This window comes from Lissotriton helveticus, chromosome 9, assembly GCF_964261635.1.
Source record: "Lissotriton helveticus chromosome 9, aLisHel1.1, whole genome shotgun sequence".
NCBI classification, from domain to species: domain Eukaryota; kingdom Metazoa; phylum Chordata; class Amphibia; order Caudata; family Salamandridae; genus Lissotriton; species Lissotriton helveticus.
In genome coordinates, this window is record NC_136070.1 from 137,378,535 (window position 1) to 137,394,671 (window position 16,137).

Consider the following 16,137-nt stretch of genomic DNA (forward strand, 5'->3'; position numbering starts at 1 on the left):
TTGATATTTTATCACTTTGAGTGAACAGGCTGTGAAGTTTTTGGCTATTGTGTTGATCAAAGTCTTTTGAAAGATTTAAGTTATACTTTAGTAATGACTACGACATCCAGTTTTTGGAACCTTCTTTTGGGTACTGTATTTTTCTGAGCAGACTGATTTCCAAAATCCATTGATTACTTAGCTTCCAAAGCTAATTTATATACTTAAAGTATCTTTTATCTTCTCTTACCATTGGCACACACTTCCTTTTTCTGAAAATGCCTTTTATCATATTATGGATAATCCTTATCACTGGGTTCTATTGCTGCCATTTTGCTTTATTCTTTTATAGGCTACAGAGCGTGAAATTGAGGTTTATCAGAATCTTGCAAAACAGCTCGAGGAGGCTGGCCAGGCTCTTCTACTTCATGGATCTGTTAACTACAATGAGGTGGATGGACCACAGGAGAGGGTTCACTCCTTGCTCCATGATCTACAGGATTGTGCTGCCGTGAGGTAAGTGAGGCAAGCAAGAGAGGGGCAGGTCTATTGCAGTTCAACTATCTTCAATTCTCCATCAACTATAGATAAGATTGACTAGCAACCACAGGCAACACCTAAGTCTGCAGTGGATCACATGTTTTGGTTCTGCAAATAGATTTATAAAATTAGGTTTCATTGAGTGCTTTAATTCCCCCTACTTTACCTGCCAAATGAAGCCTATAACATCCTACTTGATTTTCTTTTCAAATTTGTAATGTCTAATTATGTGTTTGTCAGCACAAAAGGCATGCAATGTCTTGTAATCCAGGGAATGTCGATGACTTGGAACTAGAATGCATGATGGCTCACCCTTTCATAATGATCTGTATATATTATATAAAAAATAGATGACATTCAGTAAAACCATTTTTTCCTTCAACACACTTTTGTCATATTCAAAGCAAAACACGTACACATGCCAAAATATAGTGGTGGTCAACATCAAGGAGCATGTCGAGGTCCAGGATATGCCAAAGGAAGAGAAGATGCATTTCTTTGTCACAAGGGTCTGACTATTCCAGGATGTACTCTCCATCTACACCCATAGTCTTGCCAGCATGTCCTTCACCTACTCCAGCTCCTCCACTCCGCCTTCAGCACTTTGGTCACCTCCTCTACCTTCAGCACCAATTCCAACTGCGTCAACACCTATTCCGGATCCACCTCGTCCAAGGCCAAGATTGCATTCCAGAATGCACCATCGTTCTCACCACAGCCACCATAGGTCACAAAATTTGTTGTCAAGGCGGCATCATCATCACCGCCGATCACATAGATCCAGATCAGGGTCACGATCTCACCATCACTCCAGGTATTCACCTGCCACATCTAGTGGATGCTACCCGCCTCCCCTTACAGACTCTCCACTACAAAGAGTCTCCCCGGTAGACGATATTACCACCTTTCATGAGGTCTTAGTGAGAAGTAAAGCAAAATTCAATATCCACATGTTGGTGCCTACACCTTTGACATCAGTGATATTTGAGCTGCTTCACCAATGCACAGCGTCCAGACCACTCCTTCCTCTAGTACCAGTCCTCTTAGAACTGGCCATGGGACTCTTTTTGATGCCGGCCTCAGCCAAGTCTGCTCCCTCGAGGCTGCAAAAGAGGTACAGACCTCTTGAGCAGCATCCACTCTTTCTGCGTTCGACTCTCCTCCAGACTCTGTAGTCATACTAGCAGTGAAGAAAACACCATGCTACTACTCCTGCCTCCTCAGTTTCACCAGATAAGGAGGTGGGTCTCAAAGCATGCGGCACTGCTGTCACTTCCATTAAAGCAGCAAGTGCAGCTGCTCTTCTCAGATGAGCATTGTGGGAATCTGTCCAGAAGTTTGCCAAAGATCTGCACAGAGACAAACAGGAGGATTTCCTAGAAATAGTGTATGAGGGATTGATGGTCTCAAACCAGATAATAAGTGAGGCTGCTGATTCCCCTGTCCTAGCAGTTCATGAATATTGCCATGGTGTGCCCTCTGCAGACATGCTTGGCTCCGTCGCACATCTTTGAAGCGGAAATCACAATAATGGATCTTAAATCTGCCATTTTCTGGTTCTACCCTTTTTGGCAGCCACCTGGACAATGAAGTGGCTCAAATGAAAGCTGAACTGGACATCCTGAAGGCGGTCGGCCTAGAGAGGCCCAAGGAACAAAGAAAATAATTTATTTAGGCCTTACCAGAGGTGATACTACCCTCAGAGGGTTCAAACCCCTTCATGGCATCAAGAGTGACAGCAACAACAACAGAAACCCCTATACCCAGCAGCAAAGGCAGCCTAGGGGAAAAGCCTCTCAACAGCCAGCACAAGGTGGAAATTCTACCACAGACACAAAGCGTTTATTGTTCCTTCTCCCTCTTCCATTACCCACTCCGGTAGGGAGAAGTATTTCAAGTCAAGTTTCAAAGCTTTATTCGACAGCATGGTCATAAAAGCATTTTCACCCTAATCTAAACATGAATAAATACTATACTAAGTTACAATCAGTTTAAAATACACATTAAATACAGAATGCTGGCAAATTCATGCTTTAAAAAGAAGATTTTACAGCTAAAAATACAGAGTCACTATACCTAGTACACATGATAATAAAACCAGCTAAAAACATAATACTGTTCATCAATCACATTTCATTGAAGTTAAAGTGCGGGTGCGAATAATCCATGCCCAACCCAAGTATTTAGCTAGAGCAATTGCAAGACAAGGTGAGCAATTTGCTCTTAAGATTCTAAGTGCTTCTTGGTATCTTCTTATCCCCAGATTCTTGCACACTGGTTTTAACCATCTATTTCTTGGTGCGGCATAAAGGGGACATACAAACAAAAAATGTGGAATGTCCTCAGAATAGACCTTGCAATGGCAATACGTATTAACATTACTGGGTGACCATTTTAAAGTGAAAGCATTTAGAGGTAGGCAACCAACTCTGAACTGAAAATACAGCTTTATGTCCAAGGGTTTTGTGATCAAATCCCAGTATTGTTCGCAAGTTGGGGCTATTTTGGACTCCACATACTGAAATGTCAACATAGACGGCTGATTGGAAGTCAAAACAGATTGGTGTACCATGTCCCAGTACATTTTCTTCAACAACACCTTAGATGGAAAGGCTGTAGGGTCAGTGATAGTCCATAAGTGGTCTAAATGCAGTTTTTGTAATAAGTTCCTGATTTCATTGAGCCAAGTTATTTTGTGGAATCGGTCTGAACTGATAATGTCCATGAGTGCGGATGCATAGTGGCCCAGTTCAGGTGTTGTCTTTATGCGCCTCCAAAATAACAGTGGGCGCAGCCGAGCCAAATCCTCAATCTTTTTCCTCCCTAGGTCATATAAAAGTGGGATCGATGGAGTGCTCTGCGGGACTCCAACCAATCGGCGTAAGAATTTATTCTCTGCAGTTGACAGCACACTCACATTGGCGAAACCCCACAGCTCTGCACCCAGCACTTTCATACTTTAAATCTCCAGGACAGGATGAATAGGTTTTGTTAATGAAGATTTGTGTTTTAGTGCTATGGCCCCAGAAAGCTGGTGGAACTTTAAGACCACCGAATCAATGTGAGATTTCCAATTCATATTGCCCTGTAAGGAAATACCAAGGTACGTAAAGGCATCCACCTCTTCTAACGCTGCCCCATTAAAGTTTATTGTGCCCCTGAATTGTTTTGCAGGATTCATGTTCATAAACTTGGTCTTTGTGGTGTTTAGTTCCAAGCCCCGAATCCGACAGAAATCCCCAAATGCATTAATTGTCTTTTGTAAGCCACTAGGGGTTCGCGAGACCAGAAGTGTGTCATCAGCAAACATTAATACTGGGACCCGCACCCCGTCAAGTATTGGGGCATCAGTTGGTGATTTCTTTAAATAGTCCACTACGCTGTTGATGTAAAGGGAGAATAAGGTGGGAGCCAGGACACATCCCTGTCTCACCCCACGCTCTACGGGGAAAGAGTCAGTGACCTCGCCCTGGGTCCCCCACCTAATCCTGGCGTAGTTGTTTTCGTGCATACGGACTAGTAATGTCAATAATTCGGGGCTAATTCCAAGCTCACTAAGGACAGTCCATAGTTTTTGACGAGGCAAATGCTGACTTTAGGTCAACAAAAACGGCATACAATGGGCCATTTGCCAGGGTCACATTTTTCCAGTAAAGAGTTAAAAAATGGAATACCTGGACGATAGAGCTAGTTAGGGGGCGGAAACCAGCTTGGTACGGGGAAAGAACATCCTTATCATCTATCCAGGCTTGTATTTTATTTTGTATCATTCTACCCATCAGTTTTTGTGCAGAGTCAATAAGGCTGATGGGTCTATAATTACTTGGTAAAGCCTTATCCCCTTTTTTAAAAACTGGAATGATCTCCGCTCCCTTCCACGAGGCAGGTATCAAGGCTCCTTGTGCTTGGAATTCGCAAGCCAAACAAAATATTGGCACCAGTTAGCCCGGTCACATAGAAATACATCGGCCGGTATTCCATCAATTCCTGGGGCCTTCACTCTTGTCACCCCGTCCAGTGCTACATTTACATCCCCCAGTGTAAACACTTCATCTTTATAAAATGCCATAGGGGGGAAGGGTGAAGCCCGAGGGGCAAACTACAAGCATATTGTGGCTTGAAAAAATCAATCCAGGATTCCTTTGCCACGTGGTTTTTTGGGCATTCCGCTATTCCACCCCTATCCCATTTTATGATTGCCCAAAACTATTTTTGCTGCTTGGCTGCGCAGGCCTTTTTTAAATCCAGCCATTGATTTTCATCCCACAGCCTTTTTGCCCTAGCTTGTGCTTTTCTATAATCATCCCTGGCCTTCAGCACACCTTCTCTACTTTTGATCCTCAGCACTAAGCTGAGTTCCTGGCGTGCTCTTCTACAGGATTGATCATACCATCCTTTCTTTGTTGGGGGATGTGCACCCTTTTTTTGATTAACTTGTTTTAAAAAGAACCCCTGTATTTTTGAAAAAAACTTGGGGTGTGACTCTTCAATTAGTTTGTTAAAATTGGGCTCATTACCACGATCCTGCAAGCTACTAATCTCACTCGCCACAGCCGCCTTTAAATCTTGCATTTTCTCTGGCTTATCTAACAATATTGCCCATTTAACATGGCGTTGATTATTGGTGGAGATAATGTCCAGGGGCGTAACGCCCATTCCTAAACTTGGCACTATTGCGGAGTGGTGTGGCTCACTGGTTAGAGGCGGCAGACCCGTAAGCAGAGGACGGCCCGGGACCAGGGTTCGATTCCCGACGCGGCAGGGTCGTGGACCAGGGTCAGCGGGCTCGATAATTCTCGCCTCGGTGCCTACTCCAGTCAGGGACCACACTCGGCAACTCTGGGCATTAGCTTGCCTCATCTTCACAACGGCCCCCCAGACCGCCGGGGATGCTTGGTCGCACCTTAGAGATACCCATTAGGGACCATCTCTCAGGGTGAGCCAGGACGGGTTCCCCAGCGGTCGAAGCGCGGAGATACTCCTCCGGGAGTTGATTCTAGCGCTATATAAACCCACAATTAAATTAAATTAAATTAAATTGCTCCTTGGTTTAATTGGAAGAGCAAACACAATGGGTTGTGGTCACTCTCCAATCTAGATGTAACCCTCATGTCTACTAGCTTGTGCCAGTCTCTGACATCTACAAGGATGTAATCTATCCGACTACTTGCCCTTGTATTGTCAAAGGTATGGGCCCCCGTTGGTTGGACGGGGTACGTCCATTTGCTGCCCTCAGGCCCCGGGCCAAACACATACTCTCTAACTGTACTGCCACCTCGGGCCATTTCTTTATCGCGGGCAAATCTAATTGAGGGACTCCCCATTTAGTATCCTCCTCTTGGGACATTTCACTATCCTCCTGGCCCAATGGTTCGAATGTGGTATTCATGTCTCCCCCCACCAAAATTGTAATATTCGGTGAGAGGTGTTCCAGATCATTGTCTAATGCAGCTACCACCTCTGAAGCTTTACCCCCTGCTACTCCCCTGGCGTATATATTGTAGAGGGCCATCTCGTGGCCATCAGCCCAGGTGATCACAACTGGCAATATATCACAGTTATTAACCGATCTTGCTCTAATAGTGCATTGCAATGATTGGCGTACCCATATAATTAACCCCCCTGAGGGCCGCCCTTTGGGATTCTTTTTTGCAGGGACAAAGAAATTTAGGAACCCCTGCCGATAGGCAGGGATAACTGCCCAGGTTTCCTGGAACATGATTACATCATGAAGCTCAATAAATTCGCACCATTCTGGGGACACTAATTTATTCGAAATTCCAGCCAAATTCCATGATAAAAGTTTAAGACCTTCCTTAACTGGACTAACCCTCACTTGAGATGGCAATACATTTTGGATGTAGGGGGGTTGGGCCAGATTAGGTGAGGAGCTGCTTGCCCTGGAATTGTCAGTGTAACAGGGGGTAAGAGCCGAATGCCCTGTAATGCCAGGCTGAAACCTATTCCGAGAATATATGCTCCCGTTATGAGGATTGGTGACAACAAACAAACTATATTCAGTTACTCTCTTCTCAGCAATGTCAATCTCACCAATTGGCGTACCGACTATTCTATCTTGGGCAGCACTCTCCGGCCCATTCAGTCAGTCACACTCATTGAGGTCAGATAGGGCAGAGTATCTGTTTTCCAAAGACATACCCCAATTACTTTTTGTACCCAAGGACTTTCCCTTCCTTACCACAGTGTTCCATTTTGTTCTCAATACTGTGGGATTTAGAGTATTACCTTTCCTAGCATAGAAAAAGTCTAGTGTTAGAGGAACTATCTCAGTGGATCTGCGCTGGGGAGGATATATGTTTGCCAAAATGTTTGGCAACACTTCTGGGTCTGAGAAGTCTAACACCACACAGTCCCCTCTAAATTTTTTATTACCACCCCCGATCCATTCTACTCTTCTTGCCTTAACTACCTCTTGTGCCAGCTGGTCCATACCCCCCGGAGAGAAGGCCATATTCCGTGATAGCCAATGCAAGGATTTATTAATTAGGGAGGATGGATTCTCTACTTGCCCTGATTCCAAGTGAGGGACATTAGCCAGAATCAATACTAGGGGAGAAGCCTCTACAATTAGTTCTACTGGTCCCTTCTCTGTGTTGCACTCTATAGGCCTGTCCCTTTGCCCCAGCCATTCATAGGCCCCATTGTTTGCACCCAGTCCCCCGGAGACCCCCCTCCCGAATCATTGCTCGACGCAGAAATAAGGGGTGTATTATCCAAAGGTTCTGGCCTGGGGGCTGTCTGGGTTTTTTTTGTCTCAACTCTGCGCATCTCTTGTTTGGGGATATTTGCCACTTCCTTCAATGTTTTTTGCAGGAGTCCCCCTAACCTATTCACCTCTTCAGTTAGATGGTCAATTTTGGTTAGAAGAGGTTTAGTTATGATCTTGATTTTAGTGTCTAGGGCGTTTACTAATTTCTTAAATTGATCTTCGTCCAGTAATAACTTCCCCCCAGAAGTACCCCTCTCATCTTCTCCAACTCTTTTGGGTGGAGAGGTATCTGGGCGTTTTTTACTTGAACGGAGGCCACCCCGTTTCGGGAGACTCTTTTCCCCCTCCCTTAGCAGCTCTTGGAGCTGGTACCGGTACTGGGGGCTCATCTTCTAACAATACTATTTCTTCATCGGGTATGCTCTCAGCATCTGACTCAGCTAGAGCTACTATTAGCTGGGTTAATGAATTACTCTCGTGGTTGGTCTGCTGGAAAACCTCATTGCTAGTATCAAGATCAGGTATGTCAGAAGGCACATTTTCAATTGATGGCAATGAAGGGGAAAGGCTCAAGCCCAAGGAGGATCTCGTATCATTATTTATTTTCGCAACAACCTGGACTAGGTAATTATCAAGAGTATTAACAGCTTGGGGTGTTTTTGATTTCGACATGTTAGGTGATAATAACAATATTTCCCCCCAAATGACACCGTACAATGAAACAGGTAGGTGCCGTGTTACTAATAAGGTTGCCCAGGAATAATTACCAATAATCGCAGCAGAGGATATAATCAAAGGTAAGAACTCACGAATGATGATGATTTGGGCAGCGTACCTGGCCCAGTCCAGTCTCAGCCAGTCCCGGACTGTCACAGACTGTCCTGCCCTTGTCCCGGGCTTATCCCGGGCGCTCCCGCGCGTGACTCGCGGGGCGAGAGGTGCCCCTCCCTCTTATGGGGCGCTCTGAGTACGGCGTCACGTTGGTCGCTCCACACCCGCCGGGGCTGATGGGAAATGAAGTCCCTGCGGCGGTGTGGTCTTACGCGACTTCGTTGGCCGTTCCCCTCACGGCGGCAATGCAAACACAAGTGGCGGCGGTAGTACAGTGAAGAGCCATTCCCCACACGGCAGCGTTTCAATGGCAGGTAGGTAGGTAGTTGCAACGAGCACACCAAGCGCTCGGCGCGCCTCCCTCTTATGGGGCGCTCTGAGTACGGCGTCACGTTGGTCGCTCCACACCCGCCGGGGCTGATGGGAAATGGAGTCCATGCGGCGGTGTGGTCTTACGCGACTTCGTTGGCCGTTCCCCTCACGGCGGCAATGCAAACACAAGTGGCGGTGGGAGTACAGTGAAGAGCCGTTCCCCACACGGCAGCGTTTCAATGGCAGGTAGGTAGGTAGTTGCAACGAGCACACCAAGCGCTCGGCACGCCTCCCTCTTATGGGGCGCTCTGAGTACGGCGTCACGTTGGTCGCTCCACACCCGCCGGGGCTGATGGGAAATGGAGTCCCTGCGGCGGTGTGGTCTTACGCGACTTCGTTGGCCGTTCCCCTCACGGCGGCAATGCAAACACAAGTGGCGGCAGTAGTACAGTGAAGAGCCGTTCCCCACACAGCAGCGTTTCAATGGCAGGTAGGTAGGTAGTTGCAACGAGCACACCAAGCGCTCGGCGCGCCTCCCTGTTATGGGGCGCTCTGAGTACGGCGTCACGTTGGTCGCTCCACACCCGCCGGGGCTGATGGGAAATGGAGTCCCTGCGGCGGTGTGGTCTTACGCGTCTTCGTTGGCCGTTCCCCTCACGGCGGCAATGCAAACACAAGTGGCGGCGGTAGTACAGTGAAGAGCCGTTCCCCACACGGCAGCATTTCAATGGCAGGTAGGTAGGTAATTTCACATTTTCTAGCTGAGTGGCAAGATATAGCAAAACACACCTGGGTACTGAATATTTTTCGGCATGGATACTGTCCCAAGTTCATAAGTCCTTCTCCGGCCATACCACCAAAACCATCCAATCATCATCTGACGATGCTGAGATCAAAAGTCAACATCTTGCTTCAAAAACAAGTGGTGGAGGCTATTCCTCACTATCAATGGGGAACAGGCATTCATTCCAGATATTTTCTGGTGCAGAAAAAGGCAAGAACCAATTCAGACCCTTTCTCGACCTGAAATTTGCCAACACATGGATTGCAAGGAAAAACAGTTCCAGATGCTGGCTTTACATCATATCTATCCCCAACTTCTCCAAGTGGATTGGCTTGGCTCCATTGACCTCTAAGATGCTTATTTTCACATCCCAATTGCAAAGAAATATTGGAAATTCTTGAGGTATGTGGTGGGGCAGGACCATATCAACACCAAATACTACTGTTTGGTTTACAATCAGCACCCAGAACAGTTTAGAACTGCATTGCAGTTGTGACTGTCAACTCCAGGAAACACCAGGACTTCGTCTATCCATATCTAGACTATTGGCTCATAAAGGCGTCAACTTTTCAAGAAGCCCAGCTTCATTTCAACTGGACATGCAATCTCCTCCTATGCTTGGGGCTTCATTTTAATCACAGCAAGTCACAGCCAGTCCCGGTTCAGACTTTGCAATATCTGGGAGCCTCCGTCGACACCATTAAATCAAAAGTGTGTCCTTCGGAGGGGTGACGCTTATCGATACTTCAGAAATGTCTCTTTCTTATGACAGCATCTGAGAAGAGGAGACTGATGTAAAGCTGAATTTGTCGGCGGTCCCGTGCTACCGCCAAAGAAACCATTTGGATTTCCCACTTGACCAGCGACAATACCACGTGTCAAGGAATTTGAAGTTCGTCTAAAGAGATGGACAGCTCAGCCATTCCGAGGCTTTTGCCAGACGATGACGGTTCCAAGGACAGCAGTGATGTACCTCCCTCCAGCTTGGCTCGTTCTGAGGGTACATACAATGCCATGCAGCCAGCAAACCATGCACAGGCCTCTTCGCAGGCCCAACTACTTCAGAACGAATCATCCAACACTGCCGAGAGCGGCAAGCAGCGGCATGAAGATGAAGTGCCACGGCCAAGAAGTCGATGAGGGTGCTGGTCCAAAGAGAGGAAGAGGACAAATCTCCCCCGGGACAGCAATGCCCCCAAGGCTCCTCTGACCGGATATGGGCGGTTCATGAATAAGCGCAGAGAGCTGCTTAGGGTAGAGAGACCGGAGGTCCCTTTCCCAGAGATCACCAGAATGCAAGGCAACGAGTGGAGCAAGCTACCCTCATAGGAGAAGCAGCGTTATCTGGATGAAGCAGAGTGGGACAAAGAGCGCTATATGAAGGAACTGAAACAGTACCAGAAAATGGAGGCCTACAAGACTTTCAGCAGGAAAGCACAGGACCGACAGAAAGGCAGACAACACAGGCAAGATGGAATGCAACAGACTTCCAATGACCATGAGAAAGATTTTGATGTAAAAGAGAGGTCAATATTTGATATCCCCATCTTCACAGAGGAGTTCCTGAATCATAGCAAAGCACGTGAGGTGGAGTTGCGACAGCTACGTAAAACCAACATGGACTATGAAGGGAGAAATGCCGCTCTCCAAAAACACATGGAAAGCATGCGGACAGCAGTTTAGAAGCTAGAAGTGGATGTGATCCAGGAGCGCAGTCGCAATTCACTCCTACAGCAGCACCTGGAGACCCTACGGCAGGCCCTGGCGAGCAGCTTCGCAAATTTATGTTTATATGAAAAAACTGCACAGTATTGTTCGGGCCAATCGGCATGAGAATCTTATTGCTACTGTCTGAGAGGTGGTGAATATAATATGGCATAGGCTACCGTGGCCAATTGAAAGGATGAAAGTTTTCTGTTTTGGGCACTCGAGATTGACATATGTTGTTTCTGTGTCAGAAATGGATGTGTTTCTGGACACAGAGCAGAACATGAACTTGGCTACCTCATGGTGCAGAAAATGGATATCCTGTTTAGCGAGAGTGATATTGGTCCTCGTGTGCATACATGTTTGATTTCCAATTTCCTGCATTGTAAAGCCCACTATTAACTTTCTTAAACATCGCCATAGGTCATATGTGGCTGTGTTTTTGCCTTTAGATTCAGATACTGCCACATATCCTCTGGGAGAGGTGCGATTTATTGGGGGTATAGAGCATCACCATGATGGATATCCAAAACTTTTTAAACCCAGAAAACTATAAATATACCTTCAGTAGCTAGTGATTCCAAAATAACTTTTACACTAGTGTTGGTAAGTAGTGCAGTCCTGTCGATCTGTAGTAGGTATGTAGGTGTGGTACTCCCGTGAAGCGTTACTTAAAGTTGAAATGAAAATGTTTTGTATGGTTTGACTTATGTCATTGTTGCTGGGTTGTGCTCTTTGTGCAATAAAAATGTCCAAATTATGACAGCATCTCATCCCAAAGTGAGGACGGTCTCATCCCTCCTTGGTTCGAATACCTCAAGGACAAGTGGAATCAGCTAAATGGTGATTGGGACGACAGGATTGAACTGTCCCTCCATGCAAAACATTCACTCAAATGGTGGTGTTCCCCTGCCAATCTGCTACAAGGAAGTCTTTTCACCAACAGGTTCCTTCTCAGATCATAGTGACAGATGCTTCACTATATGGGTGGGAGGCCCACATGGATCATCTACAAATTCAAGGCTTGTGGTCACCGAAGGAGATGTCATATCTGGAGGAGGCTGGCTCAGTATATAGTGTCCACCTATGGTGAGGCACTGTGCAATGAGTCCAGGCAACCCTGAGTGATAGTGTTTTGGTCCCTGATAACCAAAGCTCTCAAAGGGTAGCTGCGGATTGCAGCTAAGACTTATTCAGGAGGGTATAAAGCGGGTGCATTTACCACAGTCAGCAAGCTTTCACACAATAAAAAACCACACAAGTGTTTAGAAAAATACTTTAGTATTTATTTACATAACACTAAGAATTAACTTGGTATATCTCCTACCCGGAGATATCAAATACACACAAGAAATACTTCAATAACATGTAAGCAGCTTAGAAAATACATGGGGTCATATAGGGGGCCAAACCATATACCAAGAGAGCGGTATGTAAGGAAAATACCAGAACAAGACTGATACCCAAGGATGGATAAGCCCAGCAAGAAAGGTATCACCAAAAGGGAGTAGCTAGGGACACCAAGATACCCGGGTGCAGAGAGGTTACACCGGGTCAGGCATCTATAGGACAGCACAGGGTAAGTTGTGGTTGGTATTTTCTTGTTTCAGGACACCTCCTAAAGGACCCAGAGGACACCATTGTGATCATGGGTGGTTGAAGAGCCACCCGTGAATACCCAGGGAAGCACGATACCTACACCAGGGAGCCCAGGTGCATAGGGGCAAAGTGGTGTTGAGTCCACCCGTAGAAGCCAATGGAGGGTGTTGGAAGTCCAATGACTACAACAACTCTTGGAGCAGGATGGTGGAACCCAAACTTGGATTTTATACAAGAAGTAGCTGAAAGCATTGGGGACAGAATCCAAACCACCCGTAGGTGTCCAGGAGGAGCAGGAGCACAATGCTCAGAGGTAATTGATGTAGCACAACGGTCTTGATGAAGCAGCTGTGGAACCTAGACAATGATGCAGGAGCACAGGATGTCCACGGGCTGACCCATGATGGATGAAGAATGCAGGAAGGTCAATGGCCGGCAGGACCACCAACAAGCCTTGGCAGCTGCTACAGTCGTGTCAAAGGAAAATAAGTTTGGTTGCAAACCAGCAAGGCGTGGGGGACTAACCCAGCAAGGGTAAGTCAAGGTTGGCCCTCAACATGCAGGAAAGCCAACAGGAATCGTTAGAGCCCCCTCGAGAACCCCTAGGCAGCAGGCACAGGGAGTCACAGGGAAGCCTCAGCAGCACACAGAAGATGAAGGCCCACGGTGCAGAGGATGCAGGCAGGACGTCATGCTTGAAGCTGTGCAATGCTGGAAGCTGGGGCTTCTTGGAGCTCGAAGATCTTCAGTGATCAGACTCAACAACCCTTGGCAATGACAAACAAATGCAATGCACAGAGATGCAGTTCAAGTCGGCTGGAGAGGGAGTGCAGCTTTCCAAGTTGCTGGGAAGACTGGACAGGCCTCTGGAGAGCTAACAAACTACCACCTGTGTTGCAGACCTGGGACGTGTCAGTGGGACAGCAGAATCAGCAAACCGGTAGCCAAGACTGAAGTGCCTGCGGGTGCAGGGAAGTAACTCATTCACTCCAAGGGAGATTCCTTCTTGCTTGGATGCATGCAGAGTCCTTGCTGACTCAGAGAATCCACGGCCACTGAGTTGCAGAAACTTGTAAGCGCATGGAGACAAAGTTGCAGCAGGCTCCTTCCCACCAAGAGAGTCTTCTCTTTAGTCCTGGCTCAATCCAGCAGCAAAGTTCCAGTGTCCAACAGCAGAAGAGTCTTAAGTAACCCTAAAAGGGAGAAGGACATCTTCAGTGGTGACCCACCAATAAGAGGAGTTCTAGGTCGCTACTCATCTGGCCTAGCCAGTCAGAGGCTCCCAGGGGCAAAGATTCAACATGGCAGAATCAAGTGGTGAACTGGAGGTGCTCTGGGCACTTCCCTAGAGAGGAGCTGGACAGGGGTGGACACTCCCCTGTCCTTTGTGTAGTTTAGCACCAGAACAAGGGTCAAAGGCTTCTGAATGGGCCAAACTGGTTTGTGCAAGGAGCGCACCAAATGCGCCCTTCAATAAAGTCTGATTGCGCTCGGAAGTGCCCTTGCCCTATCTAATTCTTAAGGAGAGGTGTTCACATTCACTCTCCTTCGCATGAAAACCTTTGTTCAGCTTCCCCTGCCCGAGTTAAGCTCCTCAGCTGTGGAGAGAACACAGTATAGGGTCTCCAGCAGCGTGGTCTGACAGGCGGACCCTGTAAGGCTACACAGGTAGGTATTGGGGGGTCCTCTAAGGAGCCCCCCAGTACATGGTATCATTCAACTAACACTGGAATCGGCATAGTTGCATTATTCCAACCTGTTTGATACCTAACATGACCAGGTTCAGAGTAGTCATTATGTAGTTGGACATCTGAACTTGCCAGTGTCTACTACATCCCTTAAAATGGCTGCCCCACACTTAGGAAGCCCAGAGAATGGAGTCTGGGGTTTGTAGGGGCACCTCTGCTTGTGCAGGGGTACGCACAGTATTAAAACCATGCACCCTGCCCTTCGACCTACCTTCGGGATGACTAATAGGTTTAAAGTACAGTGACCAGGATATAAGGAAAGCCTTATATCTCAAGTGAAAGGTGCATGCACCATTTCATGCAAACTATGATAGGAGCTCTGCAGGCACAGTTTGCATGGACTCGCATGGGTAGCATAATACATGTTGCACTCCATGGGAGATCCCTGGTGTACTAATGCCCTGGGTACCTCAGCACCATATACCAGGGACTTACAGCGGTACCAGAGAATACCAATTGTGGGGTGTACAAAGTACTTACCATCAAATTCAGAGGCAATAGCACTATCACTGGGGCCCTGGTTAGCAGGATCCCAGTGAACTACAGTCAAAACACACTGACACCAGACAAATAGTGGGGGTATCTATTCCAGAAAGATCCAACTTTCCTACACGTCATTAAACATGGCTAGATATGCCACCATTTTTCTCCCATTTCACTTTCTTCACCTGGCCTTCACTCTCTAACCTTTCTCTTCTTCCAAGCTAGTCTGCCCTTGGGCCTCGACTACTACAAGGTATGCTCTCAGTGCCCTCCATAAACCTGGTCTGTTGATGCTGTGCCTGGTATTGTGATAGTCCTGCTCTTTTTAGCCCCCCTCTCCTATGTTGATGACTAGCATTACTTTTCTAAATAACTCTCACATGATATTCTTAACCCTGCCTATTAGCCTGTTCAAAGGCCCAGCCTGTCTTATCCATTTTAGTTGGGAGCACCATGTTACTTGTTGGGAAATCTCAGACTCACACCTCCCTAACTTTGTTCACTACTCTACAACCCTGTCCACATAGCTACACATATATCAGCCACTCTGCATGAATGTCCTTCATTCTCACTTTTTGTCTCCACATCGCTTTCTCCTCATATGCAGGAGCAAGAAACTGGAAGAAACCCTTAGTCTGCACGAATATCTGAGGGAATCTAAAGATTTACAGGAGTGGATTAACCAGCAGATCCAGGTGGCCAGTTCAGAGGACTATGGAAATGACTATGAGCATGCCTTGGTGAGTGTTTAAAATTGATCTTTACATCATTGCTGTTCAGACTCTAGTTATCTTCCATCACACATTCATTCCATCTTCAATCACACATTCATTTTCTCTCCTTGATCCCACCCAACCTATCAACCAGATTGTGCCATACTCCTCCCCGCCCCACCACCTGCCACTGCTCCCGTGCCTTTCCTTATTTCATATATCATCTGCCAATCTCTATCCTTTCTTCCCTGCTGCATTGCTCCTTTCTTCTGTGCCCTGTCTCTGATGAAAGATGCTTACCTCCTTCTGAACCCGCTATTTCAACCCATCCCATCAATCATGCCAGCATTTATATCCAATCCAGTTTAAACTGTCCATGAAGTGATAAAGACCCATTAACACCAAAGAGATGCACATGGGTTCAACAAAGAACCAGAACCCATAAAAGTGAAAAGATTGTGCTTTTCTACAGCAGGCTCTATTGTTTTTCTAAATTCTCTGGGTATCGGTTCCATAACCAAGTTGTGTGAATGACAAATCTCTTGCTCCTAACTTTAGACTAAGTGAATCGTAGAATTACAACCAAGACCTTTTTATGAGAGGTAACGGCATGTGCTGGTTCAAGGTCTCAAGGTTTCCCTTTAAAAAAGTCATACACAAAGCATGATATGTAGTAAACAATATTGTAAATGCAATTTGTACTGGGACAGG

The 16,137-nt window shown here is 46.6% G+C and overlaps 1 protein-coding gene and 1 pseudogene across 2 annotated transcripts in view; both read left to right on the forward strand.

Moving 5' to 3' along the window:
• The window catches only part of SPTBN5 (spectrin beta, non-erythrocytic 5), a 2,054,098-nt gene that overhangs the window by 704,748 nt on the left and 1,333,213 nt on the right, over nt 1-16,137 (forward strand). For both annotated transcript variants that reach the window (XM_078659643.1, XM_078659644.1), the window contains exons 29-30: nt 332-495; nt 15,321-15,453. In XM_078659643.1, the coding sequence (XP_078515769.1) occupies nt 332-495; nt 15,321-15,453 (297 nt within the window). The remainder of the gene's footprint in view (nt 1-331; nt 496-15,320; nt 15,454-16,137) is intronic.
• LOC144782533 (high mobility group protein 20A pseudogene) lies at nt 9,961-11,250 on the forward strand (annotated as a pseudogene).